The 20,104-nt window shown below is 40.7% G+C and overlaps 2 protein-coding genes across 5 annotated transcripts in view; one reads left to right on the forward strand and one right to left on the reverse strand.

Moving 5' to 3' along the window:
• The window catches only part of DNM1L (dynamin 1 like), a 35,512-nt gene extending 23,811 nt beyond the window's left edge, over positions 1-11,701 (forward strand). For 2 of the 4 annotated variants that reach the window (XM_030263287.4, XM_030263288.4), the window contains 9 exons: positions 286-441; positions 550-639; positions 1,360-1,452; positions 3,232-3,288; positions 4,498-4,575; positions 6,761-6,928; positions 7,548-7,657; positions 8,835-8,994; positions 9,418-11,701. In XM_030263287.4, the coding sequence (XP_030119147.1) occupies positions 286-441; positions 550-639; positions 1,360-1,452; positions 3,232-3,288; positions 4,498-4,575; positions 6,761-6,928; positions 7,548-7,657; positions 8,835-8,994; positions 9,418-9,474 (969 nt within the window). In that variant the 3' untranslated portion in view covers positions 9,475-11,701. The remainder of the gene's footprint in view (positions 1-285; positions 442-549; positions 640-1,359; positions 1,453-3,231; positions 3,289-4,497; positions 4,576-6,760; positions 6,929-7,547; positions 7,658-8,834; positions 8,995-9,417) is intronic. The other 2 variants (XM_030263290.4, XM_030263289.4) reach the window with 2 other exon arrangements.
• Positions 11,702-13,726: 2,025 nt separating this feature from the next.
• Positions 13,727-18,246, reverse strand: YARS2 (tyrosyl-tRNA synthetase 2). The gene is made up of 5 exons (XM_030263695.4): positions 17,426-18,246; positions 16,376-16,543; positions 15,151-15,306; positions 14,652-14,822; positions 13,727-14,394 (listed from the first exon to the last, which is right to left on the reverse strand). The coding sequence occupies exons 1-5, from the start codon at positions 18,229-18,231 to the stop codon at positions 14,235-14,237; spliced, it is 1,461 nt and encodes a 486-aa protein (XP_030119555.4). The 5' UTR covers positions 18,232-18,246; the 3' UTR covers positions 13,727-14,234.
• Positions 18,247-20,104: the final 1,858 nt, after the last annotated feature.

Below are 20,104 nucleotides of genomic sequence, written 5' to 3' on the forward strand. Positions count from 1 at the left end.
TACCTTTATAATAGATTTCATCAAAATGTGGATTCACAAAAAAGCATTGTTCAGATTTGTAAGCCTAAAGTGACATGAGTAGGTAGAAATCTGCAAGATTCTATAAGGATGCTTGTTAATCATTGTTTAATACATTTTGACTTAAAGATAGCAACTTACAGCTTTTACATCTACTTGAGATGTCACTGTGACCTGATTTATTCTGGGCCTCATCAGATACTACTTCTTAGAAATTCATCACGTTTTATATACCACCTAGCAGCTTTTTCCCTTCTTTTGAAACAGGGTCCCCGTCCTGCCTTGTTTGTTCCTGAAGTTTCCTTTGAGTTGCTGGTAAAAAGGCAAATCAAACGTCTGGAAGAACCAAGCTTACGTTGTGTGGAGCTGGTTCATGAGGAAATGCAGAGGATTATCCAGCACTGTAGTAATTACAGTACACAGGTAAAAATGCATGCTTTACAACTGGGATTGTAATTACTGGCGCGTGCCTGTGGGTGTGTGATTACTTGCTTAAAAACTTCTCACGAGTGAAATTTTGGTTGTTTTTAGGAATTACTGAGGTTTCCTAAATTGCACGATTCCATAGTTGAAGTAGTAACCTGTCTTTTGCGTAAGAGACTTCCTGTCACAAATGAAATGGTAAGTTTTCATCTACTGTAATTTTGCTGGTAAAAGTATATGTTTTCTGGAGTCTTGATGCTTCTGTTTGCAGACTCAGGAACCCAAGTTATTAAAGGAATCTTATTTGTTAAATTGATAGTTATTTAATATGTACACATTTTGAATCCTCTTCTATATTATAGATACATATACAACAAAAGGGTGGGCTTAGGGTTAAGCATGTTGTCCCCTATGTTTCAATCTCCCAAGAAGTATTTTACAAAATTTCAACTTAATATCTTCTAGTCTTCCTCATATGGGTTATTTCCCTCCCTTGTAATGGAATGTATGTTTACTGTAGAGTTTGGGATGCAGTGATGAAAATTAAATTGTAGTCCTTATTCTGTGTGTTTCAGAGACTTGTAATGCCCTTTAGCTGGTGAAAACTAAAAGTTCAGCTTGTACCTTTAAATAAATATGTTTTAATATAAAGGTCTGATTTGACTGCCTGTTGCAGAGTAAAGAGTGTTTCAGTATTTGACCCTGCATTAGATGTGAAAAGCAAAAATTGTTTTGTATTCTTATCGTTCCTCACAGTGAGCTGTCTCTCCCTGGTTCACATATTGTAGGTGGTTTGTGACTGAGTGGTCTTTTGCTATGGGCAGTTAAGCTGTGCTTGCCAGCATTGTAGGTCATTGCTCTGCTCTGACATTAGGTTTACTCCCTGAATTTTTGATCTGGGAATGTCTTGCATTGCAGGTTCATAATCTGGTGGCCATTGAGTTAGCTTATATCAATACCAAACATCCAGACTTTGCTGATGCTTGTGGGTTAATGAATAACAATATAGAGGTAAGAAAGTATGTTCTCTTAAAAAGTTTCTTGTCTCTTTAACTGAAAGTGAAATTGATAAAATAACAAATGCTTTAACTTCTTTCCTTGAAGCACATTTCTACATTTTGAGGCATTAGAAATGTGATGAATTATGAATATGGTGTATACTATAGTGATCTGTGGATTTGTTAAATTCTATTGCATATTAGATTCAGGATCACAGGTTGATACTTCACTGAAAGGATTCTGCCTGTTTTTTAGTCTGGAAACTAAGATGGGCATCTAATGGAGTATTGCCTATGAAATGAAATTTTTGAAGGAGAAATTTAAATATGTAGTTGTGAAATGGTGTTTCATCTTAAAGTAACTGCATTTTGACTCTGACACAGTGTATCAATAATGTTCCTCTCGTTCATGAAAGGGTAAAACAAATATTGTTTCCTCTGAATCAGGTTCTAATTTCTGTTTGCTTTTGGCACTGTTCTTGAAAATCTCTGTGTTACCACACTTCAGTCTCCCTGAGACATTCTCTCCATCAGCCTCCCATCATTGATCTTGTGTTTTTCAAGTCCAAATCAGATCATACTTGTTGCCGCCATCATCCTGTGGAAGCAGTTCAACAACCAATCTGCTTGCTAGATTGGAAGAACCAATCTGGTGTTGTTGCAAAACCTCATCTCTTTGGCTAAAAGGTCATTAATGCCCTTGTGTTTATCCAACACATCGTTTTCATTCATCACAGAATCATAGAATGGCTTGGCTTGGAAAATCATCTCATTCCAACCCCCCTGCCATGATGCAGGGACACATTCCTCTGGACCAGGTTATTCAGAGCCCTATCCAGCCTGGCCTTGGACACTTCCAGGGGTGGGGCATCCACAGCTTCTCTGGGTAACCTGTTCCAGTGCCTTACCACCCTCACAGTAAAGAATTTCTTCCTATGGAATATGTAATGTAAACCTACTGTCTTTCAGTTTGAAGCCATTCCTCCTTGTCCTGTCACTACATGCTCTTAGTAGTGTTCCTTTTTTAAATGCTTACATTAAAATTTCTACTCTAGTTTTAACCTTTTACTTCCTTCTGTACATATATTCTATACTGACTAGGCATGCATTTGAATTTGACTTGGTAGACTGCTCTTTAGTTCAAAAACAATGTGTATGGAAACTGCTTTAAGTAAAGAAATTAAGGCTTTGCGATGCTGAACATACAAAGTTGTACCATCATGTGTTACTTAAAGTAGTTCTTTCCTAATGTTTTCCTAAACAGGACATTGACATTTTGGAAGAACCAAACCATGTAAACCCAAGCCTTATTTGGTGGACAATCAATTGTTAATTTTAAGCAAAATCAGATATTTCTTTATCCTGATTGCTTTAAATTCAATTTTGCTATGAAACAAGTTCTGCAGCCTCCTTCATTTGGGGCTAATCGTGTGCTGGCCACAGAATCAAATCCTTTCCATTATTTGGAGGATTTACAGCTTAATGAGGGCTATAGAGTATCTGTGCTGAGCCAAACTGTGGAGCTTTGATATTGTTTGGTAAAGGCTCAGGTTTTGATTAGGGAGTGTGTAGCAAAGAAACTTTGCAAAACTTTTATACTGAGAATTTAGTTTTGACCAGGTAATCAAAGTATCCAAATAATCAAGGGTTTCATAGACCACAGTATTAGCATGGCACTGGATGAGATGAAGTTACTCATGTCTAAAATGGAAGTCATCTGTAAATGTGAATCTTGCTTATGTGTTGATAGAGAGTAATAGATAATTGAGGTCTTGCTGGGTTGTTTTTAAAGGAACAAAGACGGAACAGGTTAACCCGGGAATTGCCTTCTGCTGTGCCACGAGACAAGGTAAGTAAATGTTTTGGTTTTTTTTTTTTTTTACATAAAGTTGGGGCATTCTCCTAGATCCAGTCTAAGTATTGGAAGTTTTGATATGCTGCCCTAGTAACAGTCTTGGGAGCTTTCAGGTATTGAGTTTTTCCTTTCTGTGTCATAAGATAGAAGTGGAATATAATTTTCTTTTAAAAATGCAATTTTTGGGAGATTTTAAATCTGATATTTCGGAAGACTAGTCTATAAATGTAATAATACACTTATTACTTAAATTTCGTCGTCTCAGGTAAGGTGTAAAATGCCTGCAGATGTTGAAGATGGACTCAGAACTTTCATGCTTAAATTTGTAGCTGAGATAAACTGATTTCAAAAGATTAACAAGTGATTTAAAATATCCAGTGCCAACATAGTGACTTGGTTTTCTTAAGTCACTCTTAAAACTGCAGTTTATAGCAGTCTTACTTGCTTTGAGAGCAGATGTTGGAGGTGACATTTTTGGTTGTTAATAAAAATCAAATCATGTATTCTGTCTCTGGAGCTTGCTTAATTTTGTCAGGTTTTGGGGTTAGTGCAATGACAGTGGAAGAACCAACCAAATGTCATGGAAAACATCGTCTGGTTGTAGGAAAGAACAGTCTGACAACAAGCTGGAATTTTAGACAGTTATTTAATACTATGTGAATTATTAAGAATTCAAAGATAGAGACTATAGTTTAGGATCCTCATGAGGTTGTAGCAGTAGTTTCTACAGCTGATAGAAATCTGTTCACTAACTTCATTACCTTAAAAAGTGAGACAAAAGTCCCAAAGTAGATCTAATACTGTTGCCTTTAATCAGTCTAAGACAACTAATGGATGAACTGGGAATTTAAGGTATTTCTCTAGAGATTGCTTTCAGTTCTCTTTGATCCTTGATTTTATTGATTTCATAGTTAAATCATCAGTGTAGGAGCTTAAATGAAATTGAAGGTCAGATAATCCAAAATAACTGTCTTGGAGACGCTTTTTATTTTTGTTTTTTATTATTATTATTTTATTTTCTTCTTTTTTTCTTTTTTTTTTTTTCCTGCTTCTATTACTGTTCTTCTTGCAAATTCAAAATATTTCTTTTCTGGATTTTGAAAGATGCTAGTAGGTAAAAGTGTATGGAATTTGCTAGGTAAATTTGGTGGTGTTCAGTTGAACTTTTTTTTTTCCCCTCCCTGCATTCTTCACCTTCCTTAGTCTACTAAAGCTCCGGGTGCATTGGCACCTGCTTCCCAGGAGACTGTTACTGCTGCTTCTGCTGAGGCTGATGGCAAGGTCTGTCTTGATTTTTGCTCTAAGCACTGCATGCACGTTTCTGTTGTGGTGCACCCCAGGTGTAAGGAAAGCAGTTTGTCCCTAGTGTTCTGTCACCAACAGTGTGTCCTATCCACTTTGGATGTCCTCCCTAGTGTGGATTACTTGGCACTCCTGGTTCTTTGTGCAGTGGCATGTCAAGACATGCCATGAGGTGGCCAAGTCACTGCTTTCTCTTTTAACCCCTTTTTGCAATATATTGTGGTGCAGATATGCACCTAATTTGCCTCAAACTGTTAATAGATTGTTGGGTGCAATGGTACTGTAATCAAAAGTCTCCAGCATGGCTGTTAAACTGCATGTTTTTAATGTGTTGACAGTTAAAGAAGGAGGACAGAAGATAAGCTAAAATGTGAGTTTCCTGCTTCCTGCAGGGAATCTTTACAGGCTTTGTTCAAACTGAACCTCCTTTGTGTTGTTTCACATAATTGTTCAATCCCTGGTTTACTTATATTTGTGAAATGTATTCTGCAGTGTTTTTCAGGTGTGCTGTCTTATGTGTTAAAATAACAGCTCATTATTTCTCTGAAAGCTTTTCTGCTAATTGCTCTTGCTTGGAGTCAGAAAAGATGGGCAGTCACAAGATTGTGTATTAGGAGTACCAAGGGGACTCAAGCATTCTGCTTTATTGCACGTTCAGATTTTAATGCAAAGCTTCCATTTCTATACTGAACAAAGTGGTTAAAGTCAAAATCTAGTCAATAGTAGAATTTTAACTATTATTTTCATCAATGTTTTAGAGATTTTGATATGCTGCAAAATTTAAAAAGAAATCAAGAGCCACTGTGAAGATAATGTGCCTTAGGAAGTAGCAGGATGCTGCCATATTTGGTTTGCATTTCCCATAAAAGCTGTCCTCTCTGAGGGGATCCATTTCACACTCTCTTGTGTAGCGCTATTTCTGAAACTACTTTGGAGGTAGAGCAGGCCCCACAGCAACACAGAATGAGAGTGGCATTTTTGTTATTTTGAACAGCTGTCTTGCAATCTGAAATCATGCAGTGGAGCTTTCCTTACCAATAATTTTATCTTATTAACAGAGTTTCATTTGAATTCCGAGTATGTTCTACAATGCCTCTGAGCAGTTGTGCAATTAAAATAAAATTTTTGATGTGCACAGATTAGCTGGGATTCCTGCTATATATTACTGCTGGTGTTCTATTTGCTGTGCTTTGTTCCTCACTTTTTTTTTAGATTTAAGATCAGCCTGTGGTGTTTCATTGTAAACACAATAGATGAATTTAGCTTTTTTCCACCTGTATCTGAAGCAAGGCAAGTACAAGGCCTTGAATGACCTTGACTGGTTTTCAAACAGGAGTAGATTTTAAAGCAGAGAGTAAATAGGAAGAGCTGTTCGGCTTGTGGAAAGGTACAAAATAAAAATTGCCCTTCTTCTACATCAAAATAAACTTTAGGTTTTTTTAATACTAATTAACACATGATGGATACCATCCACTAATATTTCTTTTGTTCAATGATTCCTAATCTTTAAGACTTGAGTGTTGCATCTTTTTCTCAGAAGATTTGTGAATCATTCTTTGTCTCCCAGAATCTCCCAGAATTCCCCAGAATCTCTGATCTTCACTCCAGAGGATGAAGATTTTTGTTTTCATTTGTTACAAAAAAAGCCTTCCGTAAATTCTGACAGCACAAATATGATCATAGCTATGCTACCTCAAAACAGAAATTAGCATTTTTTTAGCTGTTACTGTAAGAAACTTCACTTCGTATTTAAATAAAACTTGAAGAGTTTAAATTCAAATATTGCAAGAGCTGGTGGTGAGCTTCAAAATATACCTTCAGAATGAAGTGTGGTCAAAGCCAAATGACTTAGAAAGACCACCCCTTATTTCAGAAGTGATTTGTTGACCCATCAAATGCTGTGGAGCTTCTCCATTTGAGACATTTTAATACCCTTTATTAGGGAGAGTAGGAATTTTAAGTTTTCATTTGACTGGTACCTTTTGTGAGCTGTAAGCAGCGAAGGGAGAATAAATGTGGGGAATGTGAAGAACATAATAAAGGGAATATACCTATGAAGATCTTACTTTTTAGTGAGTTTTACCTGTGGTGATTTGATCAGACTCTTCTCTACAGTGACCAACTTCTACTTCTGCCATGTCTTTTCAATGTGCTGTTTGTACAGAATCCTTCTGTAGGAGCAGATGCGCCTCAGGAGCCTGGAACAGGCAGCTGGAGAGGAATGCTGAAACCCTCCAAAGCAGAAGAGGTATCAGCAGAGGAAAAGTTCAAGCCAGCTGCAGCCCTACCTGCTAGTCCTCAAAAAGGACATGCTGTAAACCTATTAGATGTGGTGAGTCTTGGAAGACAAACTTATTTTCTTTGTAGTTCAGGCTCAGGAAAGAAAACATCTGAATTCCAGACCTTGTAACTTTGCTGCTAATATGTGGTCTCTTTGTAAATAATTCTCACTATAGCAACAGGGAGCTCCAGCCAGTCTCTTCTGCTTTGCTCCTTGCCCAGTTGCAATCTCTGCAACCTCCCTGCCTGCTCCAGTTTCAGGCTATGATTGGGATAACTGGCTTCCTTTCACAGATTCCTGTGCAAGTGAACTCCTTGTCTAGATAGCTGTTGGTAGAGAAACAGTCAAATTCCTGCTTTTCTTGTGCTGAATTTTAATGTTTATATTAGAGGAGAAGAACCATTAAAGACAAAACCCGCTTAAGTTAAAAACAGATGGAGATATTTGAAGTATTTGGAGAGCTTTAGAAAAAATGTAGTGGTGCCCTCTGACCTTTGTTTCACACATGTGGATTTTGATATATCTTAAATTTTATTTCTGAAGAATTATAGGTTTTAGCAAGACAGGTTGCATCTATCAAACTCAAGCTAAAAGAGCAGTAGTTAGAGTTCTGAGTTGTATTTGCAAATGAGTAGAATTGGTAAGCTGAGGATTTTATTTTTTCACACAGCCTGTACCTGTTGCACGCAAACTTTCTGCCCGTGAGCAACGAGATTGTGAAGTGATTGAACGACTTATTAAATCTTACTTCCTTATTGTCAGGAAGAACATTCAGGACAGGTAAACCCAAACTTCCTTGAAATATTTAAGCCATGCAAATATTGTGATATTTCAAGAGTCATATATATAATCATGTTATTTTTATCATGTCCTTATGTTTGTAAGAAGAGAGGAAATAAATAAATTTTTTAGAAGGGACAGCAGCAGTAAAATTTGACCCTTCGCAGAAGGAAGCAGTTTGAAGAAGCACTTGTTTCCTCTAATGGTTTCAAGTTCAGTATAATAAGTAAAAGGTTTAATTATTTAGGAGATGCCTGCTTTTCTGGAGGATGCTTCAATTCAGATGGAAGATTTGCAGCAAATAACTGAAATAAATGCTACGTGCTGTGTACCCCAACAGAATTTAGCTTTGCCATCCTGTTATTTCAAATGAGAGGGTCAAATAGGAACTAGTGTGTGTGTGGCTCAGTTGTCTAGCACTTAGTTATAAGGATGGAAATGGCATGAAAAAGTCATTCTACTGTGGAAAATGCCTTAAAAGTTTTGGCTTAAAAGTGTCATACTTGTTCTTTAAAGAGGAATTCTATAAAACTTTTTTTGCTTATGTCTTTGTGGAAATGTCTAACTTCATATATACTTATATTTTTATGTATATGGGAAGTTTTGGGGGGAAGTACAGGAATCTGGAAACCAGATTTTACAGCAGGTTAGTAAGGCTCACAGGTGTTTTAGTCTATCCAGTAAACTAATACTTTCAATGTGATTTTTAGTATTTAATGGCAGGGGAGTGCTTTGTTTAACTTAATTTTACTGCACTGCTTTTTCTATGCAATATCAGAGATATTAATTATTTCTTTGCCTCTTTCTCTTCCCATTTACACATAAAATATGGTTTTAGGGTTGATGACCTTAAATCTGTGTCATCCTATGCACAGTAAAGATAGGTTGGTTTCTAATGAGCAAAGTTATTCTTATTTTGTGTTTTACACTCTTCATGTGTTTTTTACAATGCAGCTTTTCTATTTGGAAGAAATTCGTTTTATATGAATTAGTTCTACTCTAATATTCTACATGATGTTGCTTTTACTTGAGAGAGTTTTTATTTATGGTATTGATAGATTCCTGGTAGTTTGAGCCAAGGCTATGTATAGCTGCTTGCCCTCATTGTGTATTTTTCATCTGGAACAGCCTGGTTTTGAGCAATTATCTCAAAGAAACAATCTTTATGTACTTGCAGTGTGCCAAAGGCAGTGATGCATTTTCTGGTGAACCACGTGAAGGACACTCTCCAGAGTGAGCTGGTGGGCCAACTGTACAAATCCCTGTTGTTGGATGACCTTCTCACAGAGTCTGAGGACATGGCACAGCGCAGGAAAGAGGCAGCTGACATGCTACAGGTAATGAAGAGATCAGGAGCTCCTAGGAGCACTTCACCATATCAATGAGAGGCTTTTTGAAAACTTGTCTTCTTTTTTTCTTTACTGCTTTTTAAGACTGTGCCCATGTATTGCTTTTCTCTGCTGGAGGAATTAAAACCAATACATGACCAGAAAGAATTACATATGAGCATTTACATTTGCAGCTGAGCAGGCTATATAGAAAGTAGCTGCAGTTTCTCTTTTATAGCAGACTTTTAAAACTGTGTATGGTGAAGAAGTCTGCCCTTCTTGAGAATTTAATGGGTTGCTACTTGTTTTGTAATGACACTGATTAGCTTTGGTTTGATTTTTAGCTTTGCACTTCCCAGACTGCTGCTGTTTTGTCCCTGGGAAACCTCTCCAGCATAACTAAATCTGGCTTTTGTGTGTTCTTGTGTGCAGGCCCTCCAGCGAGCCAGCCAGATCATTGCAGAGATCCGTGAGACACATCTTTGGTGAAGACTGTATCAGCCACACTATTTATATCCATTGGAGGTTACATTGGCTTGACAATTGCTAGGCATGGTATACGGAGTAGAATTTTTATTTATGAACTTTTCTTATCTGTGTACTGCAACTGTGTAAATCTGCTCATGTAAAGACAGTTGGTTTGATTTGCAAACAGAAAAATATGCTGTATTTTGCAAAAGAAGTCGTATTTAATCCATATAATAAATGGCTCTAAATGTTTCCTTACCAGGTTTCTGGTGCAAATTAAAGCAGACCAAGTCTTCTGTCTCAGTGACAGTCTCATTTGAACTTGGGGAAAAACGTTCAAGTTCCAGTGCCTGACTTGCTGAACAGGTTGCCTGTGGTTAAGACAGCCGGTGTAGTCTTGTGGCATAGTTTTAAGCTGCTTTTCCAGTAGAAGTTTCAATACTGTGAAGAAAGGAGAGCACCGAGTATTTTCTTTCATGAATATATTGCATGCACTGTGACAGATGGAGGTCTCCATTTTATAGCACAGTAGAGATGTTGAGCGTATTACTATGTATGTGTGTTCCTTTTTTTTTTTTCACTTTGTCCCCAAATGTTTCAATGGCAGACAAAACTTCAGCCTTGATTTCATGGAGTATCATGTAGGAAGAATTAGCCTGGAGCTTGCGAACAAGAACAGCCTACTAAAAAATGGCTGCAGAGTTATTAATGTGCACTGGAGCTTGTGTATGAATGTTGGAGTTTATAATCAGGCACGAGGACACCTTCCCCTTCCTCCCCCCTGGGACCAAGCCCCTGGACCATCTGATAGTAAATTTGCTCTGGCAGAACTGAAAAATAAAACTGGATTTCAAAACTGTCATGGGATAATAAGCGTTTATTTTAAAAACAGATTAAGTTGGCCAGAGAGAAGGGGATGCCCACAAATTCTGCTAAGTTTGGCATGTATGACAGTGTGAAAGGAAGTCTGTGGAATTGGAATATTTATATCAGAGATTACAGTTGCTTTTGAGGAAATTTTATTGTGCTGTAAGTAGCTTTTGTGTTTTTTTGAGGACAATCGTAAGATTATGAAATTTTAGGTTGGAAATTAAGTTGATGGGGTTTCTTTTTTTCTTCTGATTATAATTCATACAGATGACTCTTGATCGCACTAGTCTTGAAAAAGTAAACATTTTAATTTTGATGAATAAAAATACATTAAAAATATATTTAAACTCCAGTCAGCATACTTGCATGTACTTTGCAAGCAGATTCATTCTTTTTGTATAAAGTGAAAATGTTTACTATACTGATACCTTTAACACAACTTGCATGAAAAATAGGACACTGTTGTTAACCTCCATGGCTTGATTTTATGGTGTTGGGCCACAATAGTGAGGTTTTCATTACCATATGCAGTTCCTTCCCCCTGAAATCAGTTAGCAAAAAAGGAATTCCTCTGGTGAGCTGCTGAAGACTAAAAATTTAAAAATTCAGTTTACAAGAAGTTCTGTTTAAAAATGTATTTTTTCTCATGGTAATCAGTTTGGCATCAATGTGAGCACATGGAGTTAAGTCTAAAAGATGCAACTTTTGGATACTTCATGTATGATCTGAGGTAATTCATGCAGAACACAGAAATATATGTTGTGTATTTTTAAATAGCCTAAAAAGTCATGGTGTATGCATTACATGTAATGCATACAAAGGAGGTGCTTTTATCTTGCATTGTATCCAGGGATGGTAGTTCTCAGATTTAAGAAATATGACTGAAGTGCAAACCACTTCTAAATCAATTTGGTGATCAGTGAAAGCTTTTTAAGTTTTGTCAAAAGCATTACATTTCTGTTTGGTATTCACCTGACACCTCTCTCCCTTTTGCTTTGAACATCCAAGAAGTTTTCAACAAGGTAGTGCCGTCCATAAGTCATCTGCTACCTAAGCTTTAACTCCCAAAGTTCAGTCAGCAATCTCTTTGTTAAGAAATACTCTGGTAAAGTTTTGAAATGCTGCATAAAGCAAATGAACTTCATTTATTGAAGAAATTCTTGCAAGTGATACCTGGCTCTTGTCATGTGAAATTTCCAGTGTTAATTTGGTTTCTGAAATGTTATGACTTTTTTTTGTTAAGTTTCACAAAAAGTTTCAGTTTGGTAATGTTGGAGTGCCAAGAAATGAACTTGATTTGTAATCCTTAATGCAAGACTTTGAAGGTCCATGCTGTAACAATCCTGTTATTTAATAAACAGATAATACACAAAATTAATTATGCCAGAAATAATTTTGGACTGACTTGTAGTTCTGGTGGCAGGACTTACATGCACTTGTAAGTTAGTAGTATACATACCTATATGTGTGCAGCTTTAGTTATGATTTCACTTGTTCTCACTCAATTCTGCATTCTTGAATAGTTCCATAACTCATAATGTAGACAGGCTGCTCATGCCCACTGATAGGTTTGAACCAATCTGTTCTGGAACTGAGCTAAAATACTTCAAATGCTACTATTACTACCAGGATTAAAAGAAATTAGGGGGAAGCTGTGGAAAAAAAGCCTAATGAGGGCAGCAACTGAAAAATTCCCAGATTAGACTGATGGTTTACAGCTGTCTTCTTGATCACCTTATTTAATTGAAATTCAAAAAAATTTTGTCACCAGAGCTTAAGTTTTAGCTAACTTGCTCTCTGGGGGGCAGTCGTGGAGAAAACTCCCTGTAGCCAAGTTCAGAACTGTAACCAAGTTCAGATTCGTAAGTCTGACATGTTACCTGAGCTGTTGCAGTCCTGCTGTAACTAAAACACAGTATTGTCCTGATGTGAACAGTTTGTATTTAGTAGTCAGGCTCAAATTTTTTTGGTGAAACAGATGGGTAGAGGGGCTGGTGGTGTCTGTGTGCTTCAGGCATTACAGTGAAGTAAACAGAGCAGACTTTGTGTAAAACCTGCCTTTATTAATTGCTTTGTGGATGAATGACAGATGCCAGATTCGATATAGCAAACTCAGATCCTTGCTTGATGGACCACAGCAGGGAAAAGAAACAATTTGCCACTTTGTTGTGCCTATGTTGAGAACTTGAATGGAATTATCCTGGGTAATTTTATTTTTCTGTAGTTTTCTACTTGAGCTTTGAGAGCAATGGGTAGCTACTGTTTTCTGTAGTCAGGATCTCCACTGCATCTGGTTTTTGTTGCTAATTAAACACTGCTTTGAGGTGAGAGCTAGGGGAGTTTGATACCACTTGGATATGGTTTTGTAGTCAATGACACTTTAAGCTAGTGAAGGTGCTTTCATGCTCCCAGTTTTGAGTTTACCTGCTGCATGCCCTTTCACCATTCTTGACTGGTAGTCAAGGTGGTTGTATTAGGTGGATGAACTTTCCCTTTCCCCTTCCCTTCCCCCATTTCTTCCATGTGCTTTCTTTGAGGTAGAAATAACTCAATTACTTTTCTTTGTTATGTAATATAGATTAGGCTAGAGATGCTTCATTATGAGACAGATAAGCAGGATCTGGAAACTGAAATTAACACTAAGAACATGCTGAGCTTCTGAAAGTACCATTATTTCAGTTTCATTGCCAGAAGAAACTGTCATCTCTAACAAGCAAGCCATTGTATTTTATTACTGCTGAAATCTTGAGTCATGGTGCAAATGAAATCAGCATGAAACTTACCAAGTAAAAAGAAACATTAAAAAGATACATAAAACTTCCCACCCAACTCTAGAATACACACCACATTCCAGGAGCTAGGATTAAGGCTTAACCCCTTGTGGCTGCTGTCACTGCAAATTTGAAGATTTCACGGACCAAGAAATTATTCTCCATGTGGCCTCAGAGTGAGGCCTTATCCTTGAGGGAAGCTGAAGTGCTTTGCAGTGTTGCTTTCATGCGTTTCCTGGTCCAGAGATCCTTGTGGTGCTGTTCACCCACAACTCCTGAGCAGCTAACATTAAAAAAAAACCTTTAATGTACATGCTCCAAATCATCTGGTATAATGCACTATCTTCCAGCTGACTGCAGAGCCTAAGAACTAGAACCAGGATATTCCTTCATCAAGGAATGCTAGCATGGATCCAGTCATTCACAGGACTAAAGAAGTGAAATGACTGTCACTCTCCTTATAAGTCACACTATGCACACAGAAGGCCTAAAAGGGATTCATTAGGTTGATTTAAGCTTTGAAAGGCTCTGTACTTTCAGATTCCGAAACTGAATTTCCTGTGTATTCCCACAGGAAGGCTGGAAAACTTTGGTGCAATGTGTCCCCATACATAACCAAGAACCAATTTACATTAGAGCTTTATCATTTAGTCCTTTATTATGAATTTTATGCAGCTTCCTTCAAAGCAAACCTGTTCAGGCAAACATGACCATAGGTTGGTTGTATTTGCCCCCAGCAAGGCTTCTTGGTTAGATGAACAAACATTAGCTGTAAGAAGGAGTGGGTTTGAGTTTGCTTTGGCTCATTTTCCTGTGGGTTATCCTGTGGAATAACTGGGCACTGTTCTACAACACAGAGGGCTGTTAAAGGAGTAGAAGTACATCTCCATTGCTGGGCTTTGAAATAAATATTTTCATTTTCTTCTTATGCAGATCCTTATGAGTGGTGCTTTGAATAAGGCAGAGTATCTACAATGTCTTCAGTGGTTTAACTCCTTTATTTGAACTCTGATGCACTTTGAAAAAGACGCATCGGGCAGTCTGTGAGCTGTGCAGTAATGTACAGTACAGAAATATCTTCAAGTACATCTTCAAGCAGCACAGTTAAGAGACCCATCATTTTAGGGAGCTATTCTGTTGTCACAACTGCAGCCATTTTATAATGTAGTAATTTTTCTTGCCAACCCTAAGTAATGATACTCCATTCTTCAGAATATGCTGTCCCAGAATAAGAACAGTCTCAGGATTAGTTACACGATTCCCATTTATTGAAACTCCTCCATCTGTAATTTTCCGGTACCTTAAAAACAAAACAGAAACAACTGTTAATTGCAAGAGAAAGCTATTTATTAAGAATTGAAGGTTCACTTATGTGTTTTTATTTTTTTTTGTTGTTGTTGTTGGATACGTAATTGAATCAATTTTAATTCTTCTACGCTTCACTTAGTCCAGGTCAACAGTGACTGAAATTAACCTTAGCCTCTACTACTCCATTTCTTTCTGAGAAGGGTAAATACTGTTTTGAGTATTTACCCATGATCACAGGCGAGAACTTACCCACTAGGTCCATCTGGAATGGCATTTGCTTTGCGACACAAGTCAAGAACAGTCATCCCAGGTTCAAGCATCAGTTCAGCAGAAGTAGCTTGTCTGAAAAGTTCCTGTAGCTCTTGGTCAGACATTTCTTCCAGTGCCTCCACACTGCTGTAATAAAGGGCCTTAGTGCATCTGTGAGAACAAAGAGCATTCAGAATACAGAGCTAGACTTCACACAAAGTGCTACTGGACTCATCAGATTCCCCTTCCCTGTTTCTTTTGGGAGCCCACAAACTAACAGAAATACTTTAAATACACCCCCATTTCCTTATTGTACCTTACTGCCCTGCAACTTTTTTTTTTTAATATTTCCAGTGCATTTTTAAGTCTCTACAGGATTATTACATTTTTCTCTTTTAACATCTAAGCAACAATTTACTAGATTAAAATAGTCCCTGAAAAGCTATGGAGAATTACCCCAGAAATCTGAAGCAAAACTGCTTGATAAATCAAACTCTACCTCTTAGCAGATTCCAGCCCCTCTCTACCATGGACAAGCTTAGTTACTTCTGCAGCCAGTCGTTTCTGAGGTCCCCATTTCTCAGGTTCTTTAGCATGCATTTCCATGATGTGGGCAATCTCCGCAAGAGGGAGGAAGGTGAATAGTTTCAAGTATCTATGAGCACAGAAAAAATACTTTGTCTATATAGCCATCATTACAGATTTCCTGCTTTTGTAATTCAAACTTCAGTAACTGCATGAAAATTATTCTTAGTCAATTTAAGAAATACATATTAAGATGTTCTGTCCTTTAAATCAAATCTTTAAAATTCACATTTTACTTAATATTCTGCCTAAGGTCAAGTCTTCAGGCTTGTGTCAGCTGCTTTTATGAAGCTTGTACTCCAGTCAACAATTTAGTTTTTTCTGAAACTTTTATAGGATTTATTGGAATCATGTGTCAACTAACAAGGTTTTGTATTTATCCTAGGAGATCCATAATATGCTAATGTAAAATTGCACTGCCAGTCTGTGGCCATCATGGGACAGAAGCATACTTGTGCTGGCAAGTATCTCAGCAGGAAGATTATTTAGGATAATCAAGAATTTAAAGATGCACCCTGAGCCTACTCTTTACAACAAAGTCAATTTTAATGAGCTGTCAGTCCTATGCAGTGTATTGCAGGTACCCACATACCTTTCTTTTCAGTCTGAAAGGTGTTGGGGATCAGAACATGGATTTGAATTATCAGGGGATAATTCAAACTTTTGAGAGAAGTAACTTTTGAGACAAAACTTTTGAGAGAGGTAAGTAAGTTATAAGGCAAAGGGAAATAGCTCAGATTTAACAATGCTATTGATGTTTAAAGTAAAACAGATTTAGAAAAGAATACAGAACAACTTACTAAAATCGATGTAGTAATGTAGTGTACTGAAAAAAACTGTGATGCTACAGTACTAAATATGCCATGTAAGAGAGTCAGCCCACTGGCAGAACAAAATGATTATGCTTCACTCCTTTCTCATCCCCCTTCTAATTTTCTGATGAGTATTTCAGCATATGGAAGTTCCACTATCCTGTCTACTTAGGAACCAGTCATGCCTGTTTATTTCATGAACAGTTATAATTAACACATGCTTCTACATGGAGCTTGTGTTGCACGTAATTAAATGAAGCAGTTACAGGAACAGTTACAATCAGGTTTTATGAGCAATGACAAAATGCAAGATGGAGAAAAACTTACTTTTCAACTACGTTATCTTGCTGTCTGACAAAAAACTGATACAGCTCAAATGGAGAGGTCTTATCCCTGTTGAGCCAAACTGCATTTCCAGCAGTCTTTCCCAGTTTATCGCCAGAAGTACTGGTAATAAGAGGTACAGTAATTCCAAACACATCTGCTCCTGTCATCCTGAGAAAGAAGAGTCACTGCACGTTAAGAAAAATAAATCATATATTGGTAAAGCTGACAAAAATACAAGAATTCTGCAAGATTCTATCCTTGATATAAAGCTGGGCGTGATGGGCAAAAAGATGCCACAACACTGTTGTGTGAAGAGGGCTTTAGGGAAAAAAACCAGCATGCTAACTTCTTAAGTTCTTTTGTATGTATCACAGACATTTATGTACTTTAAGTAGTTTATATGTTACTGCAACTGTCTCATAATCCTATTTGGTGTAATTACACCAGGATGTGTGTGCTGGCAGACTTGTCTCTATTTTGTCCCACGCTTCAGGGTGTTTTATTTTGGTTCTTGGATTTACTAATACAAAAACCTATTATTTTTCTTAAAAATTTATATAAATCCAGTCAAAATGTACCTATGTACCAAGCTGTGTCAGGCCAATTAATTACTCCTCTCAAATCACAGAGATATGTGTGTGGCCAAATCTCTTGTTGCTTTGGAGACTAAGCACCAAGTCGCGCACCATTCTGTTAAGGAATCACAGAACTGGTGAGGTCGGGCAAGGGCTCTGAGGCAACCTGTGACCGAACATCACCATGTCGCCTAGAGCACGGCACTGAGCGCCATGTGCAGTCTTTCCTTACACACCTCCAGGGACTGCGACTCTACCCCCTCCCCGGGCACTCCATCCCATCGCCGCCCTTCTCCGGGCTTGCTCCAGCACCTCAGTGTCCCAGGACTGGACACAGCACTCGAGGTGCGGTATCGCCAGTGCCCAGCACAGGGTGACAGCGACATCCCCGGTCCCGCTGGCCACCCCACCGCTGCCACCGCTCCCCGGTGCCCAGACCCTGCGCATCACCTCCCGCCCCGCGCTCCCGCCGTACTTGGTGACGAGCTCGTATCCGGACATGATGTTTCCCATCTGGTCGTGGCCGCCCAGCTGGATGCGGCAGCCGTGGTGCCGGTGGAGGTGCAGGAAGTCGTACGCCTGCAGCGCGGGATACAGGAATTCGGCCAGGCTCATGCCCTCGGCGCTGTGCAGCCGCGCCTGGCAGCTCTGCCGGCTCAGCAGCGTGCCCATGCGGAGGCGGCCGCCGGCGCCGCCCAGGAAGCGGAGCAGCGGCTCCCGGCCGAGCCAGCGGGCGTTGTCCAGCAGGGTGGCGCGGCCGAGCCTGCCGGCTCCCGGCTCCCAGAACAGCTCCCGGTGGTTCCCGAACAGCCGCTCCAGCCCCGCGCGCAGCGCCCGCGCCTGTGCGCGCACCCGCCCCGCCGGCAGCGCCTCCCGCGCGCGCTCCCGCCCGCTGGGGTCCCCCAGCCGCGCCGTGGCCCCGCCCACCACGGCGATGACGTCGTGGCCCGCGCGCTGGAAGTGCAGCAGCGCCATGACGGGCAGCAGGTGCCCCACGTGCAGCGAGTCCGCCGTGGGGTCGAAGCCGCAGTAGGCGGCCAGCGGCGGCCGGCCCGGCTGCAGCAGCGCCGGCAGCTGCTCCTCCGCGCTCTGCGCCGGGAACACCTCCTGGAACAGCCCGCGCTCGCACTGCGCCGCCAGCAGCCCTGCCGCGCCCCGCGCCCGCCGCGCCTGCTCGTGGGCCCGGCGGCGGGGCGGCGGCGGCGGCGGGAGCGGGGCCCGGCGCAGGCCCCACGGCCCCGCCGCCCGCCCGCAGCGCCGGCACAGCGCGGGCGCCGCCATCGCGCGCGGGGCACGCCGGGAACGCCGCGGCGGGCGGGGCGGGGGGCCGGAACCGCCCCGGAACCGCCCCGGAACCGGGAGCCGGCGGGGCCCGGGGATGTGCGGGGCGCTCGGAGCGGCAGCTGGTGCTTCTGAAGCGGCGTGTGTCGGCTCCTCCTCGGCTGCATCCCTCCCAACCCCAAATCCCGGGATTTCAACGCCGGCAGCGAGGCAGAGCGGGTACCACGCTCTGAGCTGGCCACGCCGGGGGTTTTGAATTTACAGAGAGCCTAGAGTTTATTAGCTGTGTTACCAGGATTTATTAGCTGTATTCCTAGAATGTGTTAGCTATATTCCTAGGTATTTTTAGCTGTGTTACATATCTTGAATGCTTGGGAAGAGGGAACTCGAGCTATAGATGGCGGTGTTCAGCTGTGGGCACGTGGGTGATAAAAGGAAGGCTGAGGAAACGCGGCAGGGGAATTCCTCTGCAGGGGAATGGAGCACCTGGGATATGGGGGATGCTGAGGAATGACATGGATTTTTTGCCTCAGTCTTCACTGGCAGGTGTTCCAAGTACCCCGGCAGAGTTGCAGAAGGAAAGGTAAGGCTGAGGAGAATGAAGCACCTGCTGCAGGAGAAGATGAGGTTTGAGCCTGTCTAAGGAACCTGTGGGTGCATAGGACGTGATGAGATACTTTCACAGGACTTTAGGGGACTGCTGGATGAAATGTCTAAGCCACTCTCCATCATATTTGAGGAGCTGTGGCAGTCTGGTGAAGTTCTCACTGACTGGAAAAGGATTACCTTTCAGACAATGGCAAGCACTTTGTAGACATTGTCAAAATCTTTGCTATTTTGTGTTAGAAGCAATATGTAGAGGTGATAATACTATGGAACTATCAATAAATGGAAATCCTGTGCAAACTTAGCAAATTTTAGATTATTAACTCGCCAAATGATACTGACAAGAAGAGTAGTTCTGACACACTAGATCCCAAAAACCAGCCGCTGTCTTGTAATGGGGCTGGTAATGTTCTCCATGCACCTCTTTCACACTCAGCTGAAATTCCTCTTCTCTAGCATTCTGTGTTCGTGTTTGAGTGCTAGCAAACACAGTGGCTATGGCAAGTTCTTCCTTGCTGTAGGTTCAGGTAAATGCCCAGCTGGAGCAGATGGTTTGATTCCTTTGTGCTGGAAGGGGCCACTGACTTCAGATAACTCCTGGCATCCCCAGAAGAGTGACTGGGAAGCTGCCTGGGGAAAATCAGCCTGGGGCTGCTGGTTGAGGGTGGCTGAACATGAGCCAGCAGTGGGCCCAGGTAGCCGAGAAGCCCAATGTCATCCTGGCCTGTGTCAGCAGTAGTGGGGCCAGCAGGACCAGGGCAGTGATGGTCCCTCTACTCAGCACTGGTGAGGCCACACCCCAAATCCTGTGTCCAGTTTTGAGCCCTTCATGACACAAAAGACATGCTGGAGCATGTCCAGGGAAGGGCAATAAAACTGGTGAAGGATCAGAAATTAAATTTGAAATCTCTGAGATGCTGTGTTGTGTTAGCAGCAATGAACCAGTTAATTCTGTTACAGAGCTAATTTTTGCCCTTTTGTTCTCTATTGATGTCTCCTGTGCTTTGCTTTCATTTCACAGGGACAGCCTGTGGCTGCTGGGATGGTGAACCAGCATAAAGCTCCACAGCATCAGCACAAGCTTTAGAATCCACCTCCCCTAGCCCCTGTCCAGTAAATTCCCTGGTGCTGGGATAATCACCTTGTGATGGCAGATGCTCTGGTTGTGCCCACTGCCTTCCAGAGCACACCTCATACCAATACACCTCTTCTTATTATTGCTTGTGCTCTGAGGATTTTTCTCTTTACGAGGGGTGGGAAAAGCATT

This window comes from Taeniopygia guttata, chromosome 1A, assembly GCF_048771995.1.
Source record: "Taeniopygia guttata chromosome 1A, bTaeGut7.mat, whole genome shotgun sequence".
In the NCBI taxonomy this organism is placed as follows: Eukaryota; Metazoa; Chordata; class Aves; order Passeriformes; family Estrildidae; genus Taeniopygia; species Taeniopygia guttata.

What these genes read in the sequence shown, in the direction of transcription:
- YARS2 (XM_030263695.4), bottom strand. Translation starts at nt 18,231, where the DNA reads ATGGCGGCGCCCGCGCTGTGCCGGCGCTGCGGGCGGGCGGCGGGGCCG. An exon ending in GGGCTGGAATCTGCTAAGAG is followed by an intron (nt 14,823 to 15,150) that starts GTAGAGTTTGAT and finishes TTGTTCTCACAG; the next exon opens with ATGCACTAAGGCCCTTTATT. An exon ending in ATTCCAGATGGACCTAGTGG is followed by an intron (nt 14,395 to 14,651) that starts GTAAGTTCTCGC and finishes TTTGTTTTTAAG; the next exon opens with GTACCGGAAAATTACAGATG.